Raw genomic sequence first — 25,011 nt, forward strand, 5'->3', positions numbered from 1 at the left:
CACGAGTATATTCACTCCGGGTTTTATTTGAAAATACACATAATAAAAAGATTTCATCTCAAAGCCTGGAGGTTAGAATTTACCCTTTGAAATTAAGCAACAAATAGACTCATAAATACACAAATACAACTTTCCATATATCTATTTATACCACAGTGGGAGCTGTTAGCACACGGTTCAGACATCCACTGGATAGCACAACTGATCCTGACCTTTCAGGAAAATCTTTAAAAATGGCAAAAGATCCTGTCTGGAAGTCTAAAAAAACATACTGCCCTGGTTGGCCTCATACTGTTTGGGCTTCCCCCCTCCCCCCCCCCAAATCTCATAAATGCTCAGATTTTAAATTAATGGTTAGGAAAAAAAGATATCTAAGCCTCATTTTCCCTATTCAAAAGATCTCATAAAATCATGTTGTTGGCTTTCCTGTCAAAACCAAGCCAGCCTTGGGGCGCCTGGCTGGCTCAGAAGAGCACATGACTCTTGACCTAAGGGTTGTGAGTTCAACCCCCACATTGGGTGTAGTAAACAAATAAAAGAAAATCAAGCCAGCCTTCACAAAACCATAAAATCACTGCAAATATCTTAGGAAATTTACATTAAAGTTTTGCCTTCTTGCAAGGTAGAGATGTAGGTGAACTTTACTGGGAACGTTTGATTGTAAACTTGTTGTTATAGGTTCTGTCTGAACCATGTATCTCTATTCTGTGGGTAAAAGCAATTCAGATCAGGTTTGTGTCATCTGGCTATTTATTTTAGAAACTTTGGTAGACTGGTTTCACAGTTACTGCATTTAAAAAGACCGAGAAAAGGAATTTTTAAATGAAGCAAATATGCTGACAGACAATATTCAGTTTAAGCCACGCAGTGACTGTTGGAATAGATTTCAAATATTCAATAACGAAACCCAAATTGCAGAGTACATAAGTAATTGAATCTGACATCAATGATGTAACCAAATATGTTTTTCCATATGAATATATATTTTGCTTATAGAATTTTGAATTCTCAGCACTAAAAATTGTAAGGCTTCATTTTCAACGGATAGACCATTCCAAGGGCTTTTATTTGAAATAAGACCTAAACGTGAACTAAAATATCATAAGCATAGTCTCAACGCATTTTGGTAACGAACTTTGAATTCAGACTGTGTGTGACCAGAAGATAAAAAGAGACAGCAAGAAGGCAGAAGCCCGGCCGCTCAGGAACCTGAGCCTAGGAGTCTGTGGAAGGTGCTAGAAAGACAGTTCAGCACCACACATCTCCTCTGTTTATCCCCTATTTAGCAAAGATCTGTGGGTGGGCTCCCCCAGCGACTGGAGCCTAGTCCCAGACAAACCCTTTCCCCCACCAGACATGGTGGACGGTGAGGTCTGATGTGACCTTCTGTGCTCCCTTGAGTCAGGCCAGATTGATCCAGTTCAGGTCCAGTGTGTCTAATAGCCCAGACACACTGCTACGTGAATAATTTTACCTGCAAATTATCATTAAAGGCTGCTCGAGGTTATGTAAGAATGGTTAAGCAGAAAGGACCAAATGGAATGAATAAAACATTACTAGAAAGAAATGATCAAAGCATTTGATATTACCAATTTCACACCACATTTCTCCATTCTGTGATGAATCTGCTCTCTCTGCTTCTGCAAGTTGGACCGAGCCCCATTTATTTAAGACTTTCATCTGTGACCATTTGCCCAGAATGTCACATGTTCTGAAGGGTATATTGTTTTAAGTTTTCAGTCAAGGAGAGAGCTTTGTTACCATCAGCAGCATCCAAGGAGGACCTGCACTTAATTGTGTAGACACGTTCGTTACAGAGAAAGGTGGCCGGATTGAACAATAAGCATACGCGGTTAGCAAATAAAAGCCAGGCACTCTTGCTTCCTTCTTTCTGTGTTTGTCTTTTCTTTAAAATAGCGGCAAACCGACTATTTCCAACAACTTACTGGTGTCATTAAGGTCGGCAAGCTTCCCCTGTCCCAGAGTTGCAATTTTGGAAAAGAAAGCCAGCATTTTCCACCTTGTGGTGGCCCCTGAGGGAGTCCAGGCTTTGGGGGAACCAATCATTGCCTTTTGTGCATTCTTTACAGCACTTGAGATGGGCAAGGTGAAGAGGCGGAGGGTGTGGGAGACAGGAAGCAAAAGGTCTTCCAGGCACAGACTGGGAGATCACGGAAGTTTGCCATTCTCACTCTCCCCTCTCCCCTTCCCTCACATTTCCAGGCATACCTGAGGCAACTCATTTTCTCAGTCTGGCCTGGTTTTTCTCACTAGAAAAAAAAAAAAAATTAAAGTTCAAATTCATTTGCACTTAGATGTAAATATATTTAATAGATCGTTCCTTCTCACCAAATCTGTAAGGCATTCTAAGGTTAGGGCCACAGGAAGACCTTGCAGGGGTGTAACCTGAGGCATCTAAAAGCTGAGCAGAAGAGAAGCCTTGGTGTTTGGGGCTATTTCTGGCCCCTTCTCAGAAGCCACACTCCAGGCTGGGCCAAATCCCAGCTGCATCTGGCACTGGCTGCTGCTGCTGATTACAGAGACGCCGCGGCATTCCCGGCGTCCTCTTGGCACTTCGAGAGCCTCCTCTCTCTCTGTGCAGCCTTGGCCAAAGGCCAGGTTAGAAGTCTCCTTGGCTCATCCATCAGAAATGAGCTGGTTTTCGGGCGCCTGGGTGGCTCAGTCACTTGAGCCTCTGACTCTTTGATTTCAGCTCAGGTCATGATCCCAGGGTCATGGGATCAAGCCCCGTATCGGACCCCGCACTGCCTGCTTGAGATTCTCCCTCCCCAACTCGCACAGCATGCGCTCTCACTCTCTCTCTCAAAATAAATAAACATCTTTAAAAAAAAAAAAAAGAAAAGAAATGAGCTGGTTTTTAGAAACATGAAATCACAAAAGAGAGGAGAAAAAAAATGAAGGCTCGTGACAGTTTCAAATGCCTTCTCACGGAGTCAAGACTCGGCGCTCGGCTGCACCCTCTCGGCACACAGCTCCCCACCTCGCGCCCAGATGCAACAGCAATTTTGGGGAGCCCAAGAGCAAGACAGGCTCTTGAGCCCTAAAACTTTGTAAACGCCAAGACCGGAGGGAGTCAAAGAATGGTAAATGCTGACATCTGCTGGACGTTACGGCATTGCAGGATTGCCATCCAGGAAAACCTAACACTGCGTTGGAAATAAAGGAAGTCTGAGTGCTTGAAGGCATCCTTTATCCCAACTGCAAAAGTTCAGCTAGGTGCATCTTTTTGGTACGCAGGTACAAACCGGGCAGTATGATGACATAAGAGCAATGTCTTTGTCATGGCGAGAACTGGTTTTCGAATTCGGGTCCACGTCAGGTTTAATTCTCTGAGTCTTAGTTTTCATCTATAAAATCAAGACAATGATACCTCTCATACGTAATTTTATTAGTTTTTTTTTTTAATCAATACTTTGAATTTTAAAACACAATCTGCACCCACGGGTCCGGGCTTCCCATTGGTCCCGCGCTGCTGTCCTGAGGAACCCCTGGGACCTGCATGTTTGATTTGCACTCAGTTTCCCCCACAACAGTTGTTAACTTCATTATTCCCATCCACGGGCAGAGCCTCACACGTACTGAGCACATGGTAAGAGCCCAGTCAATGCTGATTTGTTGATTGATTAGTAGATAGAAATGTGTTATTTCCCTACTCTGTTCCCACCACATGGGTGAAACACTGAGTTTTCTCTACCTCTTTAAGACCATCGTTAGGGGGCGCCTGGGTGGCTCAGTCAGTTGAGCGGCCGACTTCGGTTCAGGTCACGATCTCGCGGTCCGTGAGTTCGAGCCCCGCGTCGGGCTCTGTGCTGACAGCTTGGAGCCTGGAGCCTGTTTCCGATTCTGTGTCTTCCTCTCTCCGACCCTCCCCCGTTCATGCTCTGTCTCTCTCTGTCTCAAAAATAAATAAACGTTAAAAAAAAATTAAAAAAAAAAAAAAAGACCATCGTTAGAATCTCAGGTGCTGTGAAGGACATTAATGATAGTTATGGATCCTGAATGGTCTCCAACTCTGTAATTTCAAGTCCGTGCCAACTTCCAGCCTCAAGAAAAACACCACTTTTAAAATGCAGAGCAAAGCAATCCAATTCAGTGGAGTCCAACTCAAAGAAATCAATGATGGCTAACAAGTTCTCCCAGCAGCCAGGCCAGGCAGCCGGGCCAGCAGAGAGAGAGCGAGCCTTGGGACGGGGCCCTGTGCAGCCTCAGTGAGACTCACACAAAGCCTGGTTTATTAGAAACCACTGGAAGGGCTACAAGGCCCAGGCAGACTTCCTGGGCCCTGTCACAAATTTCCACTTTGAGGCGAACAGTGTCTTCCTTTGTTCTTGCCATCTTGGTTGTTGGTTTTTGCGCTCCGTCAGCGTGAAATCGGTGGGTCTGGCCTGGGACCGTGGGGACACACGGAGGCCAGGCTCCTTAAGAAAGACCTGCCCGTGTTCCCTTTTGCATCACGCCTTCTCTGAACACCCATTTTAATAAGCCCCGTGCCCTGGAGGCTTGCGCATGGAACTGTGGCCGCTTCTATCCTGCTATTTCTCGTCTATTGCGGTTTACGAAGATTTGAGATAGGTTGTTTAGATCGTGTCATTTCTTAAGTTCATTCGTTCAACAAATATTGATTGAATACCCATTATGTCTCAGAACGGCTTTAGGTTTTTTTGAGACACAGGTTTGAACAAGGCAAAGTCCTGACCCTCACAGACTATCACAATTCAGTGCAGGAAATGCTGTGACAAGAGCAAGCATACGGGCAGCTAACCCAACCTGGGAGAGCTTCCTGGAGGAAATGGCACCTAAGCTGAGATTTGAAGGCAAAGTAGGAGACTGCCCTGGGAGAGAAGATGAGGAGCAGATTAGGAATGGGTAAGGCTCTTGCACTGTTGGTGGGAATGCAAACTGGTGCAGCCGCTCTGGAAAACAGTGTGGAGGTTCCTCAGAAAATTCAAAATAGATCTACCCTATGACCCAGCAATAGCACTGCTCGGAATTTACCCAAGGGATCCAGGAGTGCTGATGAGTAGGGGCACTTGTACCCCAATGTTTATAGCAGCACTTTCAACAATAGCCAAATTATGGAAAGAGCCTAAATGTCCATCAACTGATGAATGGATAAAGAAATTGTGGTTTATATACACAATGGAATACTACGTGGCAATGAGAAAGAATGAAACATGGCCTTTTGTAGCAACGTGGATGGAACTGGAGAGTGTGATGCTAAGTGAAATAAGTCATACAGAGAAAGACAGATACCATATGTTTTCACTCTTATGTGGCGCCTGAGAAACTTACCAGAAGAGCATGGGGGAGGAGGAAAAAAAAAGAAGAAGAAAGGTTAGAGAGGGAGAGAGCCAAAACATAAGAGACTCTTAAAAACTGAGAACAAACTGAGGGTTGATGGGGGGTGGGAAGGAGGGGTGGGTGGGTGATGGGTACTGAGGAGGGCACCTGTTGGGATGAGCACTGGGTGTTGTATGGAAACCAATTTGACAATAAATTTCATATTAAAAAGAAAAAAGAAAAAAAAGAATGGGTAAGGATTCAGCAGAAGGAGAATTTATACCTGGAATGAGAATGAACAAGGGGATTTTAGGAACTGGGGAACTTTAACATGATTGGAGCTTTGAGTACAAAGTAACAGTGAGAAAGAAAAGTGAGTAAGTAAACAGAGTATGGATCAAATCACAAAAGGTCTACATGCCATATTAGGACCTATAGAGAAATGAGGAGCCAGTGAATGGTTAGAGGGAGGGGAGTAACATGACTGTATTTGCCTCTTAGAAAGATCAGTGTTTCTGCGGGGGGGGGGGGGGGGGGGGCAGCAGATCAGAGTGGACTCAGGCGCTGTGCAGACTCCAAGGCAGAAACTGTTTGGGAGGATGCTGTAATTTAATTAAGCGAGCTGGGGGAGTCACAGTGGGGATGTTGAAAAGCGTTCGCCTGGGGAGGCATGCTGGCTCCAGAACTCCCTCTGGATTCTGCTCTGCTTCTCTGCTCTAAGGTACACGGTTGTGTGTGTGTGTGTGTGTGTGTGTGTGTGTGTGTGTGTGTACACGTTTACGTGTGTTGGGAAGGGAGTCCCAAGAGAGGACAATGGAAAGTGATTATGTGTCAGAAAAGGGCACGCACACTGAACCCAGAAATCAGCTGTTACAAGCCTTAGAGACCATCTTCACTAAACCTCTCTGTACAGAAAAAGAAAGTACAGCCCAGATGAGCACAGACTTATTCAAAGTCACAAGGGAAAGGGCTGGTAGAACCTCCCTCTCCTGACTGCCACCCCTTCCTCCAACTACGGCCTTTCCCCTGCTCTGTGCTTTCACCTCTCTTCTCCCTTCTTTCCACTAAGCACCTTAGTGGAGCAACCGAGCCCAGGGGAAATGTTAGGATTCAAAGGATGGCAGTGTTGGAAACTTTTATATACAGACAACTCAAGAAAAACAAGACTTTGGTGGCACGTGGGTGGCTCAGTCTATTAAGCATCCAACTTTGGCTCAGGTCATGACCTCACAGTTCGTGGGTTCAAGCCCCGCATCGGGCTCTGTGCTGACGGCCCGGAGCCTGGAGCCTGTTTCAGATTGTCTCTCCCTTTCCCTCTGCCCCTCCCCTGCTTGCACTCTGTCTCTCTCCGTCTAAGAAAAAAAATTAATTAAAAAGAAAAAGAAGACTTTTAATTATATGAGCAGCCCTGTCCCCTGCAGTTCTCACGCTTGCGTTTTCCAAGCTTGTTTGCTTCTACCAACTCATAGGATTTTGATGAAAGTGTTTTTCATTTCTCATAGTTACTGACATCAATCCTTGAAAAGCCTTAGGACGAACTATTACAATATGAACCTTGTTAACCTGTTCTATATCCTCTGAAGAGAAACTGCATATGAAGTGAAATTAATAAATGTATGATTTACAAGTTTATTAGACTTGGTCAATCATTGTGGAAAGCCTGGCTGCGTGAAGATTACAAGCTTCCTTGAAAAAAATTAATAATTAAAGAGAAACTTTATAAATTATACAGGGTTTCGACTGTACTGTATTTCATTCCAGAATAACAATATTCTGTACTCCATGGATTTAACTTAGGAAAGGTGTCTGACACTACGTGAGGCACATTCTCCTAAAGCCTTCACTTGATGTGTTATTCTTTACTGTCTAAAATGTTAGGGCTTCTCTGTTAGGAATCAAAGTACTGTTCTGAAGTTTTAGGTAAATCAGGCTATTACAAAAGCTGTATTGTCCTTTTAGGACCTCAGCAAACTAACTGTATTACTAAGGAAAGTAGAGAATCAGCAGCCATGTGATTAACTGAGCCAGTGCCTAGAGACGTCAGTAATTCGATATCCAATGGCAGCTTGGAAGCCTAAAGGTCATGGAATTCTCATTACTTGCTGGGTGTGACAAGGAGGGGAAATTGGAATTTTGGTCTAAGAGAAATCATGTGGTCAAAGGTATTTAACTACAATTAGCAACTATCAGGGGCATTCAGGGATATGGATCAACAGTATCACTGTCTTCAATTACTGTCTTTGTCAATCATCATGACTGACATCAGTAAATAATGACCATGTCTCCTGGATGTGGGTCAAGAAGTATGGCAGTCGGGGGCATTGGTCGGTGGCCCAGTTCTGCTCCCCACCAGTCCTAACAAATCATCTGAGCTCACTGGTCTGTAGTTTCCTCATCAAACAGCTGTAAGGACGGGGCGTGGTGAGTAGTGAGACGCATGTATGAGAACATTTTGTGTTTGTACATTGGGGTAAAACATGGCAATTATTTTATGATAAAAATAAGTATGCAAAATATAATTGGGCTTTTCTTAGAGTACTGCTTACTATTCCCTAGGAATAGCTGCTTGGATATGTGTGTGTGTGTGTGTGTGTGCGCGCGCATACACACATATACACAAATGTATATGTATATACATACCAACATACACACATATATGTTTTTTTAATTGTAAGCACCCATTATTTTTTAAAATAGAGTAAATTGGACAAATGAAATTTTTATAGAGCTAGAGAGCCCATAAAACATCACTAAAGCTTCAAAAATTCATTTGGAATTTTTCTTTTCAATTTTCTGATATTTTACGTAATAATAATCCCCTTCCTGATCTCCAGAGATATGGAGGAGTATGGAAGGAAGAGCACAGGTTTTAGTTTAGTTTAGTTTTTTTTTTCTTTTCCAGTTTTTTTAATGAGCTAACAAGAAAGATGGTGGAAAAGGCCCACATAAATCTTAAAATCTTAGGACTTTGGTACATGGACCTTTTTTATTCCCACCATTTAAAAATGTTTTAGTTAGGGGCGCCTGGGTGGCACAGTCGGTTAAGCGTCTGACTTCAGCCAGGTCACGATCTCGAGGTCCGTGAGTTCGAGCCCCGCGTCAGGCTCTGGGCTGATGGCTCAGAGCCTGGAGCCTGTTTCCGATTCTTTGTCTCCCTCTCTCTCTGCCCCTCCCCCGTTCATGCTCTGTCTCTCTCTGTCCCAAAAATAAATAAACGTTGAAAAAATAAATAAATAAAATAAAAATGTTTTAGTTAAAAAATAAATAAAAATAAAACAATAAAATAAGAAAATAAAAACATTTTAGTTAATTTATATTTTTGAACTAGACAATTCAGAATTAGACTAGTCCAGCCTTACAGCTGTGAACTAATACAATTGTTGTGGTCACCTCTACATAGGCAGAATGGGCCCTCCCCCCAACACACACCCCAAATTTGGTTCAGACGTCCAGACCAATGAGGCCACACGAACACCAAGAGAGCGTAGAAAGGTTTATTATTCACATAATGAGGCCCTCTGAGGAGAGCAGGGCAGGATGCTAACAGGTCCAAATGGCTTAAGAGAGCAGAAGGAGAGTGGCTTGGGATTTCACGGTAAGGTGGGAATTGAGGGTTCTGCTCTGCAAGAGCCAGGACTTGCATCGCGTGAAGGTCCTGCAGGTGCCAAAGGAGGAAGCATCTAGGTTGTCCCATCAGGTTGCCCAGATGTGGGGCAAAAGGGAAGAAGAGTAGTGGGGACTGAAAGCTGTCAGCCATCAATCAAGCATGAAAAAAGGGGGTGGAGCCAAACTCTTTAGTACAGACTCTATGACAATAATACAGAGCATAAAAGTGTATACAATATAGTACATCCGTCTGGCCCGTGGCCAACCGCCACTCCCTGATCCACCCGAGGCAACCACTCTTCAGTCTTACCAGCGGCTTTGGAACCTCCCAGAGACAGGCTATGCATATACAAATATACGTATGCGCGAGCATGCACACACACAATTCACTCCTTTTGCTAAAGATCAAAGGGTAGTTAGTCACTGGATACTCCAAGGTTTTGTTTAAATTCCTTCAAACTTCTGTTGTTTTCTAGCTAAGTGTCTTGGGCCAAGTTATTTCACCTGAGTCCCAATATAGTGTTTTGTAAAAGGGAGATGAGGCCAACACCTGCTTGTGGGGTCCACAGAAAGAAATAGCCAGCGTCTGGAATGTAACAGCGAATGTCCCTTTTGCCTTGTTTCCTTCTACTTCCGTGGCTGCCCTCTTTCGGCCTCTTTTGCAAACTCCTCTCCCTTTACTGACTGAAATATTGGAAGTTCCCTAGGTTTCCATCCTTGGCCCTTTTCTTTTCTCACTGGGCTCATCATCCCTGGCTAATCTGAGCAGTGTCAAAGGCTCTGAGGCAGCTTATGGACTGATGAGTCCATTCAGCTCAGTCTCCTACAGCTCACACATGAATTTACAAAAGTCTACTGACCGTCTAGATTTACGTGTCTAGTAAGTTCTTCAAAATTAACAATATGTCTTTACCCTTCCCCAAGCTCTTCGTCTCCTAAGTTCTCGATCTCAGTAAAATGGCACCTTATCCATCTGGTTTTGAACTGAAATTTGGGAGGCATAGCCTTGCCCTTGCTCTCATTCCCACCTCTAATCAATCCCCAGGTTTTGTTCACACTATTCAAAAGTATCTCTTGATCTGTTCATCTAGTTATCTCCATCCCACTGAATGCTTTTCTAGATCATTTCCCAAAAAAATTATTGCAACAGCATCTTTCCTGATCCCTCTTTCCAATCATGCCTGCCTCTAAGTAACACCAGAGGACAGAGAGACCCTTCTACAATACAAACCTGATCCTGTGAACTCCCTGATTAAGTTTTGTCAATGACTCCCCATTTCCATCTGGACATGGTTCAAATTCCTTAAACTGACTCAATCTTGTTCTATCTTTTCATCTCTTTCTAGAAATCCTACCCAATTCCAACAGTTTTAAATACCATATTATGCCAATAACTCCTAAATTTACATCTCCTAGACTCCCACCCAGACCTCTACCCTGAGCCCAAGTCTCTTTTACAGTAGCCTGCTTAACATCTCCATTAGATGCCATCATAGGCATCTAAGAAATGTGTTTACCAGGATTCTTGATTTCCCTCCCCATCTTCCTCAATTCAGCAAGCCACCCAACTGCTCAACTCAGAAAACCTGGGTATTATCTTTAATTCCCTTTTTCTCAGCCTGCACTTCAACCCACCTGAAATGCAATTAATTCTCTCTAAAATATTTCAGTCTATCCGTTTCTCTGTATTTTATTCCCATTACTGTCTAAGTCATCATCTTCTCTCACTTGGACCATCGCCACGCCTCCTGTTTCACGATGCCCGTGTGTGTCCCCTTCCAATTCACTCCAACACAAAGCACCAAAGGAGTCTTCTAAAAATATAAATCAGTGCATGTCACTCTCTTGCTTAAAACCTTTCAGTGACTTAACACTGCTTTTAAAATAAAATCCAAAATCCTTGCCGTGACTTACTCGCCCTCCATGGGGCAAGTCTACACGGATCCTTACTAACCCCTCATTCACCACACTCTAACAGCAGGTCATTTTCTTCCTGACTCACTTTGACTGCAGAGCGTCTAGGACAGTGCCTGGTACTTGAGACACATGTGACAAATGCTGAAAAGATGAATAAATGAGTGGCTTACAAGACTTTTCTTGGACCCTGCTTCAGCTATTCTCTTTCTACTTCTACATATTACAGTCTAAGCCCCACTACATTGTAGAATAGAATGAGAGTTGGCAATGCCTGCCTTGAAACACTTTTAGCCGGTGGCAGCAGAAATCAAAACGAGAGAAGCCCAAGAGATGGGTGAAAACTCTGGCAGAATCAGGACTGATTCACTTCGCCATTTTTCCCCACTGGGTGGACGTTCTCGGGCTCCTCTGAGCTCACATCTTGAAGAGTTTTTAATGTTTTCTTTTCAACTGTGGTAAAATATAAATAACAAAATAATTTACCATTGTAACCATCGTGAAGTGTGTGATTCAGTGACATTAAATACATTCACAAGGTTGTAGACCCAACGCCGCTGTCTATTGCCAGAACTCTTCTATCAACGCAGACACTCTGCATCCATTATAGTGACTCTCCATTCTCCTCTCCTCCCAGCCCCTGGTAACCACTATGCTACTTTCTAGCTGCATGAATTTGCCTATTTTTAGTACCTCATATAAGTGGAATCACATAATATTTGTCCTTTTGTGTCCAGCTTCTTTCAATTGGCATAACGTTTTCAAGGTTCATCCATGTGGTAGCGTGTGTCAGACTTGCACCCCTTTCTATGAGTGATTAATATTTATGTTTGTTTTTTTCATTCATTTGTCCAACAAATATTTACTGAGCACTTTGTTAAGGTCCAAGCAGTGCTCTAGACCCTATTCATACAGCAATGAACAAAAAACAAAAAGTTACTGCGTTCGTCACACAAATAGAGAAGTAAACATATAGTATGTCAAACAGTAAGAAGTGCTATGGAAAACCAATATTGCAAGACTAGCTGTATAGGAAGAGGAAACCTTTGTGGTAGGATGCGACTGTTCATGTCGTGCCTTGAGGGCTAGTGTAAGGTCTTTGGGTTTTACTCTGAAATAAGAAGCCAATACGAAGTTTGGAGTTACAGAGTGACCTAACCTGACCTACATTTTAAAGAAAAATCCTGGCTTCAGCATTAAGGGAATATGAGGCAAAATGAGGCAAAATGAGGCAAAGGGGAAATAGAAATACCAGCTAGGAGGATAACCCAATAGTCCAGATGAATGATGGTTAAGACCTGTACCAGAGAGTACTAGTCAAGGTTCTCCGGAGAACCAGAAACTATAGGATATATAGGTGATAGGTAGATTATGAGACAGGGAGAAGGGGGGAGGGGAGGGAGGAGAAAGGGAGAAGGAGGAGGAGGAGAGGGAGAGGGAGAGGGAGATTTATCTTAAGGAATTGACTCATTCAGTTGTGTTGGCTGGCAAGTCTGAAATCCGCAGAGCAGGCCAACAGGCTGGAAACTGAGGAAGGGTTTCTGTGTTTCAGTCTTGTGGCCAGATTTCTTCTGAGAGAGAATCTGTTCCATGCCTCTTCCTCGTTTCTGATGGTTTGCTGGCAATCTTTGGCATTCCTTGGCTTGTAGATGCATCACCCTGATCTCTACTTTCGTTTTCACGTGGAATTCTCCCTGTGTGTGTGTGTGTCTCTGTCCAAATTTCTGCCTTTTATTTTACACCAGTCATACTGGGTTAGGGGCCTACGCCATTCTAACATGCCTCATCTTAACTAATTATATCTGCTACCACCCTATTTTTAAACAAGGTCATACTCTGGGGTACTGGGTTCAGAACTTCAACATATGATTTTGGGAGGAGACCCAATTCAGCCTACAACACAGAGTGATAGCTGCGAATATAAGAAGCAGTTGGGAGTTTGCTGAAGTGTATGAAAGAGAGAGAGAAGTCAGGGATACTCCAATGTTTTTGACCTAAACGAAAATGATCAAGTTGCCATTCACGGAGATGGAGAAGAAAGTTTGGAGGGGAAAATCAAGAGTTCAGCTTTGCATATAATGCCAATATATATATGGATACACTGTATATTCAAATAAAGACCCACCTCCTATCCTAAGCTCCTCCTGTGGTTGACACCATCAGCGGGAGGCAGAGGGCCCAGGTGTCTCTGAAGGAACTGAGCAGACAGAACCTGCAGTGAGTCCCTTCCCCAGACATCCATGTCACCTAAGTAGTCCTCATTTCTGGTCCCCTCCACTTCTGTTCCTAGCCCCGCCTTCGTCACTATCAATGTTCCATTATATGACACTTACTTATAACACCTCCATAGAAGCCCTAAGCATAGATCCACTTAAAAAGTTATTAAAAGAATGTATGGAGTCAGAGCTAATTATGAGATACAGGGATATTCTTTTTAACAGTTGTACTTTCACTAGGAACACTGAGATTTGAAGTGAACCCCAATAGAAACATGTTATTAACAGTTTGGTTGGCCTCAAATTCATATTGACCTGTGACTTTAATGTCCATGATCTGTCTATCTTATATCTTGCCATTTTCCAATCTGCATGGTTTGTAGTCAGCACAAGCAAAGACTTGCCATTATAGCTTTAAATCACTGTCAATTAGATTCTTGGATCCAAGTGGAGGAACTGTCTCTCCAAATAGCGTAAAATAAAAATATATAATATGGTCAAACCACACCAAAACAGAATTTTGAAGAGAAAAAAAAGAATCCAGGGGAAAAAAATAGATCATCTTATAAAATTAAATCAATTTTAAATTCCATTCTAACTGTGATTTTTATTCTAAAGCCTCTCAGAAATTTTTCGTTAAAAGTAGTTTAATCTTGCCATGGGTGTTTCTTTTATGAAATGATGCTATTTAGGGGTGAATAAAAATTTTCAATTTGCCTTCTAAAGGGATGACACTTTGCATATATTGATTTGGATGTGGTGATGTTTTCCTCGACATGGTTCAATAGCCAATATGATTAATTAGGGAAATGGACATTCGATCTTCATAAAGTATTCCCTAAGTCTTTTGGATCCCTAAGGAGCAGTGCTTCCAAGAATACAGATTCCAAGATGATTCCATTTTGCGGCTAATATTAGTGAAATCGTCTGACTGTCATCTAGAATCTGGCCTAATAGGAAGACAGGGATCTCTAGAGTACTGCGGGCAGGTGAAGGTCTTTCCTCAGATAACTTGTCTCAGATCGAATTTTGTGGCTACACTAATACTCCCAGAGCTCTGTCCTTGCCAGGAGGGCCAGAGGAAGTCAGATTTCAGCACCCTACACCTATCATGCTTCACATCCCTGCTTGTTAGAGAAGCCAGCGGTCCCTCCCCAGACTCCCTGTGACTCCAGACACCAGCCAGCATTGGAGGGCAGGCTGCTGATCCTGAGAGAAAAGACCAGTGCAGGGAAGGGTAAAAGCTGAATGTCTCCAAAGGAGCAGTGGAGCCGGGCTTTGTGTTTCTGGGGCTGAGTTTCAGACTTTTATTCTGCCTGAACATTTCCACTATTTTCCCTCACAAGCGTCTCTGTCTTGAAGCAAAGGACCGAAGCAAAATGCCTAATGAAGCGAACTTGGGGGGGGGGGGGGTTGCAAACGACCCAAGAAGAAGGACTTGGAAGGGGAGAAGAGGGAAGGGTCAGGTTACAGGTTCAGACATTCTCACAAGACCATTTGAAAATATGAACTTGAGACACAAATTCTGGGACCCATGGATGTCCCAAGAGGCTTCCTTCAGGCCCCTAGGAGTGGGGCATGCATCGCAGAAGCGTGCCTGCTGCTCATTTTCAGCAGCTTAAACTTAGTTCAAGCCCTCAAGTGAAGGTTGGTCGGGAAAGGTCGTGGGTGGGCTTACTCAAGCTCTGGGTAACCAGGGACTGACCCGGTTCTTTCTTGACTTCCTTTGCACCGGGTCCTTCAGGACCCTGTGCCCTCCTCCGGTTAGGTTTCTGCTGCCATCCAGCTGAGCGCTGGAGGCATACACTGCCTCGGCCGGCCACTGGCCAGCCGTAACTGGCAGGTGCGCGCGAAGTTAGCTGAGACCCGCCCAGGTCCAGCTGGCGGCGGCGTCTGAGCTCACTTGGCGCCGACTGAGCCCCCACCCCAACCCCAGACCAAGGGGTTCGTCCTCTGCCCTCCTCCCATGAATGACGAATGCTGGGCGCCAAGGCAAGGCCGGCGGCTCTGAGCGTTTTCCAAATCTCTCATTTCCCCCTGCCTCGCGTGAGCTGTTGGCGCTGCTCCAGAAGCCTCCGGGGCTCTCAGCTCCAACCCCTAAAATAAACGCACGATGCCAGAAAGCGGGGGAGGGGAGAGCAGAAACGAACGGGGACAATGAGAATACTAGGAGAAAGACCCCATTCTCCAGGAAAAGGTAATAAGGGAAGCGACACAGTGTGAACTTACTCGGAAATGCAAACCAAGCTTCACTCTCTCCCCGAGCGCATACAAACGACCGAAAGACAAATCAGCCAACAAGCTCGGCGGCTTCCAAGAAAGGGTCTCATGAATGAGAATAGGTTGCTAGGTTTCCCTCCTCCCTCCCGACAATCGCTTCCCACAAGACTTCCACCGCCCAAAGAAAACAGGCCGGGCCTGGCAACTACAAAGCGGGGGTGGGGGTGGGGGGGATCCTCGCCGAGCCCACGAGGCCGCCCGCGGCCGCTCCCGCCTTCAGGACCCTGGAGAGCGGCCGCCGCGCCCGTGGGACTCCCTCCCTTCCCGCCCACTAGCCTAGTCCCCTCCCGCGCCTCGCCACCCAGTCACTTTTATTCGCTGCCTCTCGCCTCCATCTTCACTTTTCTTGGCAACCACCACTCTTGTTTTTCACAAACAGATTAAACTGTCTTTTTGTTTTGCTTGAGGGGGCTGTTTGGATTGGCTGAGTTAGGTTCTGGACCGCAACTTCACTCAATGTTAGTGGACCAAGAAGCTCTAAGAGCTCAAAAATGAGAGTCTGACTAGGCAGGTGACCTTAAAAAACCACTGACGTCAATCCCTTTACTTCACAAGTGAAGTAGAAAAATTCAAAGAATAAAGAGACTTTCCCAAGGTTAGCCGTGCTGTTAGTTGCAAGGCTGAGTCTAGAACCCTGGGCTTCTGACTTCTAAATGAATGCTTCCCTCTACTTTCAAAGAAAATAATAACAATAATTTTACCTTCACACTGGCCTTGTAGATATCCTAAGCAAGAAGTGGAAGGTGGAAAGGCCTGCGTTCCTGAGAATAAGATGGATACATAGGGTGCAGAAAGGGGCCCTGCATACTGTGCCCTCATGAGCCCCCAAAACAGTCCTGGTATCCCACTCTCACCAGCATGACCAAAGTCAAATGAGCCAGCCCTGTCTTCCACTCGGCCAGGGTCTGGGATCCCTCAGTCTTCTGCCACTACCCAGTTCTCCCCAGACACTTCTCTAGACACTTGGTTAGTAGTAACCAAGTCCAACTTCTGTCCTCCAGCAGGAAGAGCTCCAGGCACCTTGGGAGGTGGGAAAGGTGAGAGGGAAAGAGAGGGGAGCAAGAGTTGCGAAAGTGAACTAGGAGTGGGGCGCCTGGGTGGCTCAGTCAGTTAAGCCTCCGACTTTGGCTCAAGTCATGATCTCACAGTTGGTGAGTTTGAGCCCCACGTCGGGCTCTGTGCCCACAGCTCAGAGCCTGGAGCCTGCTTCGGATTCTGTCTTGCTCTCTCTCTCTCTGCCCCTCCCCGGCTCATGTTCTGTCTCAAAAATAAATAAAACATTAAAAAAAAAATTTTAAGTGAACTAGGAGAATTGCATTCGTAGGAGATTCTAAAGAACCAAGAGATAGGAACACAGAGGCATCTCATACTTAAGGTGCACACGAAACTCCTGGGAATGTTAACATTCAGATTCTGATGCAATATTCAGGACAGGGTCCCAGATTCTGTATTTCCAACAAGCTCCAGGTTGTTATTGAAGCTGGTCCAAGAACGACAATGGGGAGCCAAGTTAGAAAGGGCAAGGGGAGAGGAAGAAGAAAGGGGGGGAAGGAGAGAAAGGGGAAGGACAATCTAACCAAAGGCCTTTCCTTTTGCTCTCGCCGACCTTCTCTTGCACCCCAATGTACAGCCTCTAAATGCTGTAGAAATGGCACTAAAAGCACATTTTCAGTCTGTAGCTGGACCCAACACTAATGGCGTGTTGGTTTTGTTTCTCTCCCCCTACTTTCTGCTCTTCCTGCCGCCGGCCCTGCACAGCTCTCAGACGCGCCCGCTGCCCCGAAGCTGCTCAACCTGCTTTTTAGCACGCTCTCTGGCCTCGCGCGATTCTTCTCTCACCTTCTCCAGCGACCCCCTTCTGGGGCTCCCCAGCGGCACCCGGACTTCTCCCTCCTGCTTCCCGCTTGCGCCCTGCCGGCGGCTGGGCTCTCGCGGGGGCACGGCGAGCGGCCAGGCCGCCTCTCGCTCCTGCTCCGGGCAGCTCTGACACTGCCTAGGCCCCCAGGGGGACGCCTGCCCAAGGAAGAGGATGCCTGCGCGGGGCAGAGCTCGCCCGTGCCCGTGAGTACCATTGTCTCCACCCACGCCCCACCCCCGGCCTCACCGGGACGCCAGCATCCCCAGCTCCTTCCAACCCCCACTGACCCACTCCAAGCCCGGCCAGCAGGGACTCTGGCCAGCAAGGGGCAGGGGGGCGCGGGACAGAGAGTTTGGGTGGTAAGGTCGAGAGGCCTGAGCACGTTCAAGGAAAAGGCGCCGGCGCCTCGCCTGACACCCCCTTTCCGTAGTAGACCCTCGAAGCTACTTTTCCCTGGACCATTTCCTTCCAGTGTCAATGCAAGCGGGAGGGAGCCCTCGCCCTTCCTGAGCCTGCTTCTCAAACTCTCGCTCTCAGCGCGTCGCTCAACCCCCTTCCTCCAAGCCTACCCCCGACGCGCCTCCGCCCCCACCTCGCGCTCCCACTCCCCTGCCCTCAGCGTCTGCAAGCTCTGGAGGCCGGGGAGGAAATGACGTGATGTTATTTTTGTGTCAGGTCAGCTTCCAGCTTCAGTTTAGCCCTCCGAGCTCCGGCGCAGGGCTCCGGCCTCCGCCTGCGCCCCGCTCCCGAGGGCACGCGGCGGGGTGTATAGGGACACTCGATGCTCTGTGCCCGCAGAGCTGGGCGGCAGCGTTCCCCACCACCCCCCCTTCTAGGGCTCTCCCTACCCCCAGACTTCGGAGCCCCCGGGGACGGAAGGCAGCAGCCTGGGGTCTCAGCGGGATCCGGAATCCGGAGCCAGCCAGCCCCCACCTCCCCACCCCCACCCCGGTGGGGCGTCCGGCAACGGCGGCAGGAAGAGGGCGTGGAACCCCTTTCCAGAGAGGGACCAGCAGAGGCTGAAGCTGCACGGGGGTGGGACGAAGCTGCACGGGGGGAAGGGGGAGGGCAGAGCTAGGAGAAGCCCGGGGAAAGAGAGAAGGTAGGGGGCTGCCCTCCAGAGGCGGGGGAGTCCACGGCGTGAGCACCCCCTCCGCTCGGGGCGCACCCCCCGCACACTCACACTCGCACCTCCCTCCGCCCTCCTTCATTCACAAGGTCTGAGCAAGCATTCCGGCACAGCGGAGTCTCGCTCGGCCCCCGCGCGCCGAAGCGGAGGGAGCGCAGAGGGGGTTTTGCAGACGACCTCCGCGCTCGCCCGGCTCCGCGCCCACACCCTCGATTCTGCCTAATCCCGGGCCGGAGGAGGGGGCTACAGTCCCGCCGCGGATTGGGTCCGGCTTGGAGCCTGGGGCGACCCCCGGACCCCCGCCGCAGTGGAGCGCGCCGCCGCCAGAGGGAGGCGAGACCGGGATAGCCCGGCCCGGGAGGAGGGAGTGAGGGGGCGGGGAGGAGGCAGAGCGGAGGGAGCTTGAGGGAGGAAGAAGGCGGCGAGAGGAAAGACCGAGCCGGAGGAAGAGGAAAACCGGGGAGAGCGACCGCGGGCGTAGTAAAGCCACCAGTTGGTATTGTGATAAGAAATAAGGCACACGCGGGACGCATGCGCACGGCCGACGGAGGCGAGCTGGCCGGAGCTTCCCCTCCGGCTGGCCGCGCGGACGGTGGAAGCGTGAGTACCCCGCATCCCCAGCCCCCCTGCCCCCTCTCGGACTCACCCTAAGGCCTCGGGGTGGGAAGTGGCCGGGGCGGAGCGGGGCGCGCACGCAGGGCCCGGAGCCCTCGTTGTCGCCGCGGTGGCGGGAGCGGAGCGGTCGCCTCATCCGCGGGTCCAGCCGCGTAGGTTGGTCAGTGCGTACTGTGGGGGTGTATGGACTGAGGGTGTGCCTGGGTCCCCAGGGGGGCGTCCAGCCCCCAGGCTCAGTTTCTGCCGGGTCCACCCGGCCGTCCGCACGACTCAGCCTCCGTGGCCTGAGGTCAGTGAGTGGGTAGAGGACGCGGGAGGGTGGCCTTTGAAGCGTGAAATGCGTACTGAGCCCCGAAGTAGCTGTGGGGAACTCCAGGCGGTGGAAACGTCGGCGTTCTCACCGGTAGGGAGAAGGGCGAGGAAGCGGCCGGGCGCTGGAGGCGGGCAGCTGGAGCGCAGGTGGGAAGGAAGAGGAGACACTCCCTGACTCGCAGAGCCTCCCTTTAGGAAAAGCGCAACTCAGGCGGGGGACCCGGCAGGTGGGCGCGGGAAGCCGGACCCTGGAGGGTCTGCGCTTAAGCTCTTGAAAACAGAATGGACTGAACTGTGCCCCAGCCTTGGCCACGGCGGTTAAGGTGCGGGCACCGCGGGTGTTTTTCTGGAGCAAACCCTGGCGGTTGGGTCTTCCGCACTCTCGGAGCTGCGCTCGGTAAGTTGGAGCGAGTCGGGGCGCCCCGGCTGCGGGGACTGGAAGGGGGCGTGCGCGCGCCGGGGACCGAGGAGGGGCCTCGCGCCGGCAGGAGGGCACCGGGAGACGTGGGGCGGGGTGGGGGTGGGGGGTCTGTGTGCTTGGCGACTCCCCTCCCCCAGCTGTGGGAGTGGGCGGGGGAGGAGCCTCGGAGGGGGCTGCGAGCCGCGAGCGGGTGGGCGTTTTCGGGCGGGGTCTGCGTGCGCGGCGTCCGGGGAGTGGGCGGGAAACGGTGCGCCCCGGGGGGTTTGCGCGCGGCGACCCGCCCACCCCGCGTGGGGGTGAGTGGGCGGGGAAGGGCCCCGGTGGAGGCGGCGCTCGGAGACGGGAGTGGGTTTTCCGGACTCGCGAGTTTCAGAGGAAGATCCCGGCGGGCGGCCAGGCCCTGCGCGCGACCCGAGCAGCGGGCGGGACGCGGCGGTGGATGGTGCTCGAAGCCGGAGCGGGGGCGCGGGCTGGGAATCCGGCGTGCTGCTGCTGCTGCAGCTGCTGCGCCCGCGGCCGCCAGGTTAGAGGAGTGAACGTGAATGGTTTCCGTCCCGGAGAAGGAGCGCGCTCGAGGGGAACTCTCGCCTGCCTTCCTTTGCTTCTCCGAATCCGGCGGAGGCCCGTCGCGCCTTTGGACCCCGGCTGTCCCAACCGGGCGGACTGGCTGGAGTTGGCTGGGCGTCCCAACCGCGCCCGGCGCCTTGTATGCGGGCTGGACTCCTGTCGTCCACAGCCTGGCAGAAGCAGTCACCCGCCCTCTTGGCTCCGTATTGCCCCTGGAGTATGGGGAGAGCCTGAGCTCCTGCACCAGTCTCCATTCACCCCACTTGGGTCTGTCTCCCTCCTCCGGGGCCCAGGGCCCTTGCGTGGCTTGGCTTCAGTTTACTTCTAGTGGTTCCGGATTATGGAATTGACTAAACAAGGGTCCTGAGTTCAAGAAATGAACTGACTTCCTCCCCAGACTTGGCAAGGACGTTTGTAATGACATGACTCTCTGGAAATTCTTGGTTTTGCTCCTAACCTAATTTTCGTTCATAACCTCTGCTGTGCCTCATCCTGTCTTCTCAGTAGGTGGCATCTTTTGTATCTCGTATCAGTAATGCGTATGAGAGGCCCTATTGCCCGATAGGTCAGAGTCCTGAGCTCTGAAACTCGAATTCAAATCCCAGCCTCGGTGTGTGACCTCAGGCAAGTTACTTAACGTTTAGTGCCTTTGTTTTATCGTCTGCAGTATGAGAATAAGAAAAAAAGCGCTACCTGATAGGGCAGCTGCCAACATTCTGTAAATTAATACATTAGAGCTCTGCCACATGCCAAACAAAAACTGTTATTACTGTTACTGTATTTATGCTAAATTGGCTAAGTCGCCTTCAAAACAGTATAGAAAAAGATCAGGAACAAAATGCATTTTTTGGTATGCTATAATAAAGTAGGGGCGCCTGGGTGGCGCAGTCGGTTAAGCCTCCGACTTCAGCCAGGTCACGATCTCGCGGTCCGTGAGTTCGAGCCCCGCGTCAGGCTCTGGGCTGATGGCTCAGAGCCTGGAGCCTGTTTCCGATTCTGTGTCTCCCTCTCTCTCTGCCCCTCCCCCGTTCATGCTCTGTCTCTCTCTGTCCCAAAAATAAATAAACATTGAAAAAAAATTAAAAAAAAAAATAAAGTAGAAGATATCCATCACCAAAATTAGAAAAACAGTAAATATTTTCTATGTTGATATGTAAATGTTAGATACAATGCATTTCTACATCATCTCGACTCTATGTCAAATAATTATGAAATATTTGCATACACATTTCAAACAGCATTTTAAGAAAGTTATCTCTAACCTTCAAAATACTTCACTTTGTAAAACAGGTAGGTATAAAAAATACACGTTAGGTCATAGTATATACAGAAAATCCAATGTCTGCCTTAAAATATTGCACCAGGTCAATTGTATATAAGAGCATCAGGAAACTTACTTTGGGAGCTAGAAATGCTGACTCCTCTAAGATGAGATTATAAACATTTTAGCCAAAAAGAATATAGAAAGATAGGGGCATCTGGCGGGTTCAGTCCCTAGAGCATGCAACTCTTGATCTCTGGGTTGTGAGTTTGAGCCCCAGATTGGTCACAGAGATCACTTTAAGAGGAAAGAAAGAAAAAATACCTAGAATGATAAAAGTCAGATTCCTTCACTTTACAGCTGAGGAAACATTCAGAGAGGGTAGAGTTCCTTACTGAAGATCTCCAGTTAAATAGGGCCCCAAATATGATTAGAATTCGGTCTCCTGACCCACTCCTTAGGGCTCCTACATAACCAGGCTGATGTTTTCCTGTTTGCTACAGATTCATGAACCTTTAACAAATAGGAAACTAGAAGCCATGTGTTATATACAACACAAGAAAGACCAGGCAGTAATTTGGCTATTCTGGTCCCACAGCTTGATTATGGTCTCTCCCAGCGGAAGGTAGACCCTCATAACTTACCTAAGGTAGACTGAGATCACAGATCAAGCTAGAGGGAGAGCCAGCATTGGAATTCAGGGTCCCACCGAAGTCTGCATTTGGTTGTATGTTCTATTAATCCCTTGGAGCAGTTTTACCTTAGAAATCACTTTTGAGCTTTTTGTAAATTCTTAAAATCTCCCCTCCTGCTGACTTAAGAGAGCTTTTTAGGAAAGGCCTTCAAAATTACATAGCAAGGAGATTTTATTGTTCCAGACTTTGTGGACAAGCAAGAATGAAAGAGAAAAAAAGCTTTCTGATTTTAATGCAGTCACTGTTAAATGACTTCCATTCCAGGCACCTGACTATCAATCCCAAAATCCTACAGTTCTTTCATTTCTGCATGTGGCAGTCTAATGACTAATGACATTCACCTTCCATGGACAGATGCAGCTGGTGGCCTCAAGGTCCAGCCCTCACAGAACAGTTTAGGAATTCTATGGCAGAACCTTTCAAGGAAGCATCTGGCCTTGCAGAGTCATTTAAGACTATAAGAACGATGTGTCTTCCGAAGAAGGCCCTTCTGGGAACTGTGCTTGCATCCTCGAAGAGGGAGACCATGGTTCTTTCCAGTGTGCGAACTGGGTATTTTACCCTTGACTTTGCACCTCTGTACACCTCCCCTACCGTGTATTCTTAGACAGAAATACAGGGCATTAAGTAGGGAGTGACCTTGTAGCAGTCTCCCAAGCCAGTTCAGCAGAACTGAGTTTTGAAATCACAGGTGTTAAGTCAAGTCCCGATCTGATTATAATGTGAATCACTATCCAATTGGGAATATTTCAAGTTGGTTTTGGTGCACCACCAGGTGACTCACGATGTGACCTTCTTCTATTCAACTACGTATGGTGTCAGTCAGCAACTAACAGGGTTCACTCTGAGTCAGAGCTTAGCCTTTAGTATAATAAGTGTGAGTCATTGACTACCCGGTGCTATCGAGATGGTCCCTGAATTTTACCTTGAGCAGCTCGAGAGTTTAGACAACCCTGCATGGGTGAGTCAGTTCGTAGTACAATTGAATAAGCTTTTGCAGCAGCCATTCACACGAGAGTGTGATATGAGTGAAAGCATGAAGTGATAGTATATGTTACGGAGTCATAGAAGAAATCACCCTGATTCTAATCCGGCTGATTAGATTCTAGCTGTTTGCATGGGGAATCATTTGTGAAATAGGCATCATCAGCCCTGTTGCCCAGCAGTGATGTTTTACTTCGATTATTTCACTGATTTTTTTTTTTAAGCCAGTTAGTTGTTCTGGTTTGGAAGTGCTCAATTTCTAATTATTTAACTCTACGCTAAACTGTAGAACCCTTTTGAAATACAGTTAGCATTTGGATTTTAGACAATGGCATCTCATGCGGTTACTTAGCAGTTTGACTCCCTGAGGTCCTGGGTTACAACCCAGCAGCGGGTTGTTAGTCGCCCAGCAGTGAAGTAGAGGAGTATCCTTTGTTGTCTGGTTTATCTCCGTTAGGTGCCCATCGCCTCTAACGCTACCTGAGCAGTATCTGCTCAAGAGCTAGAACACAGGTTTGTGGTGCAGTTCTGAGGCTGGCAACACCTAGCACTTGTCACCCTTCTAGGGCTGGCTGGCTAGATCAACATAAACTAACAGAGCTGTTGCATTTATGGCAAGACAGCGGAAAGCATGAGGCAACATATGCCTTACCCACCTTTGCAAATGAATTATACATCTCAGGGCGGAGTAAGAATGAAACTTAAGGTACCAGTACATTTCTTAATTTCTTGGTAATCAGTGATAAGTTATTACCTTTGGAAACCAAGCTTAGACTACTGCTTAAAAGTACACGTTTGTTTTTCTGCTATCTTCTGACGGCTCCAAGAAAATCCCAAAAGCGTGGACTTTATACCATATACAGTAAAACCTTGGCTTGCGAGCATGATTCATTCCGGAAACATGCTTGTAATCCAAAGCACTTGTGTATCAAAGAGGATTTCTCCATAAGAAATAATGGAAACTCACATGATTCATTCCACAACCCCAAAATAATCATATAAAAGTGATTACAGGGGCGCCTGGGTGGCTCAGTCGGTTAAGCACCCCACTTCGCCTCAGGTCATGATCTCGCAGTTCATGAGTTTGAGTCCCCTGTCAGGCTGTATGCTCTCAGCTCAGAGTCTGGAGCCTGCTTCGGATTCTGTGTTTCCCTCTGTCTGCCCCTGCCCCGCATGCTCGTGCGCTCTCTCACTCTCTCTCTCTCTCAAGATTAAATACTAAAAATTTTTAAAAAATGATTACGATATCGTAATATAATACAAATAATAAAGAAAATACAAAATATAAAGAAAAGCAAATTAACCTCCACTTACCTTTGAAGACCCTTGTGACTGATATGAGGGAGACAAGAGAGAGGATCATTACCGTGTAGGACAACTTCCACTATCATAATGGAATCACTGCTATCTATTGGCTCAATGGAATCTTTCTTGTTTTATGCAATTTTAACAAGGAACCGGTCCAATGACACTTGCTTTTGCCTCCTTTTGAGGATTTTGTGGAAATGTGGCATTGCATTGATGATCACGCACAAGCCTGCAGTGAGAGGGAGGGAGGGAGGGAGGGAGGGAGAGAAGAACCATTGGTTCACTTGTGATCACGTGGCATTCAGCATCACATACTACTCGTATTGCAAGACGTCTCTCGTTTATCAACTTAAAATTTATTAGAAATGTTTGCTCGTCTTGCAGAACACTCACAGAACAGGTGACTCCCAATCCAAGATTTTAACTGGACCTTTATTATGTGTCTACAGATATCCATTCCTAGCAATAACCCAGATACTAATTCATATGTCTTCTCCTATATAGGAGTGTATAGATGCTTCTGGGTATTTAATGGGAACGGTAC

General features: G+C 47.6%; 1 protein-coding gene across 2 annotated transcripts in view; it reads left to right on the plus strand.

Moving 5' to 3' along the window:
* RGS20 (regulator of G protein signaling 20) overlaps positions 1-25,011 on the plus strand; it is an 85,154-nt gene that overhangs the window by 9,890 nt on the left and 50,253 nt on the right. The window contains exon 2 of one of the 2 annotated variants that reach the window (XM_043601075.1): positions 17,076-17,378. In XM_043601075.1, the coding sequence (XP_043457010.1) occupies positions 17,076-17,378 (303 nt within the window). Of the gene's footprint in view, positions 1-17,075; positions 17,379-18,285; positions 18,905-25,011 lie in introns of those variants that run through there. The other variant, XM_043601074.1, reaches the window with a different exon arrangement.

Source organism: Prionailurus bengalensis, chromosome F2 (assembly GCF_016509475.1).
Source record: "Prionailurus bengalensis isolate Pbe53 chromosome F2, Fcat_Pben_1.1_paternal_pri, whole genome shotgun sequence".
In the NCBI taxonomy this organism is placed as follows: Eukaryota; Metazoa; Chordata; class Mammalia; order Carnivora; family Felidae; genus Prionailurus; species Prionailurus bengalensis.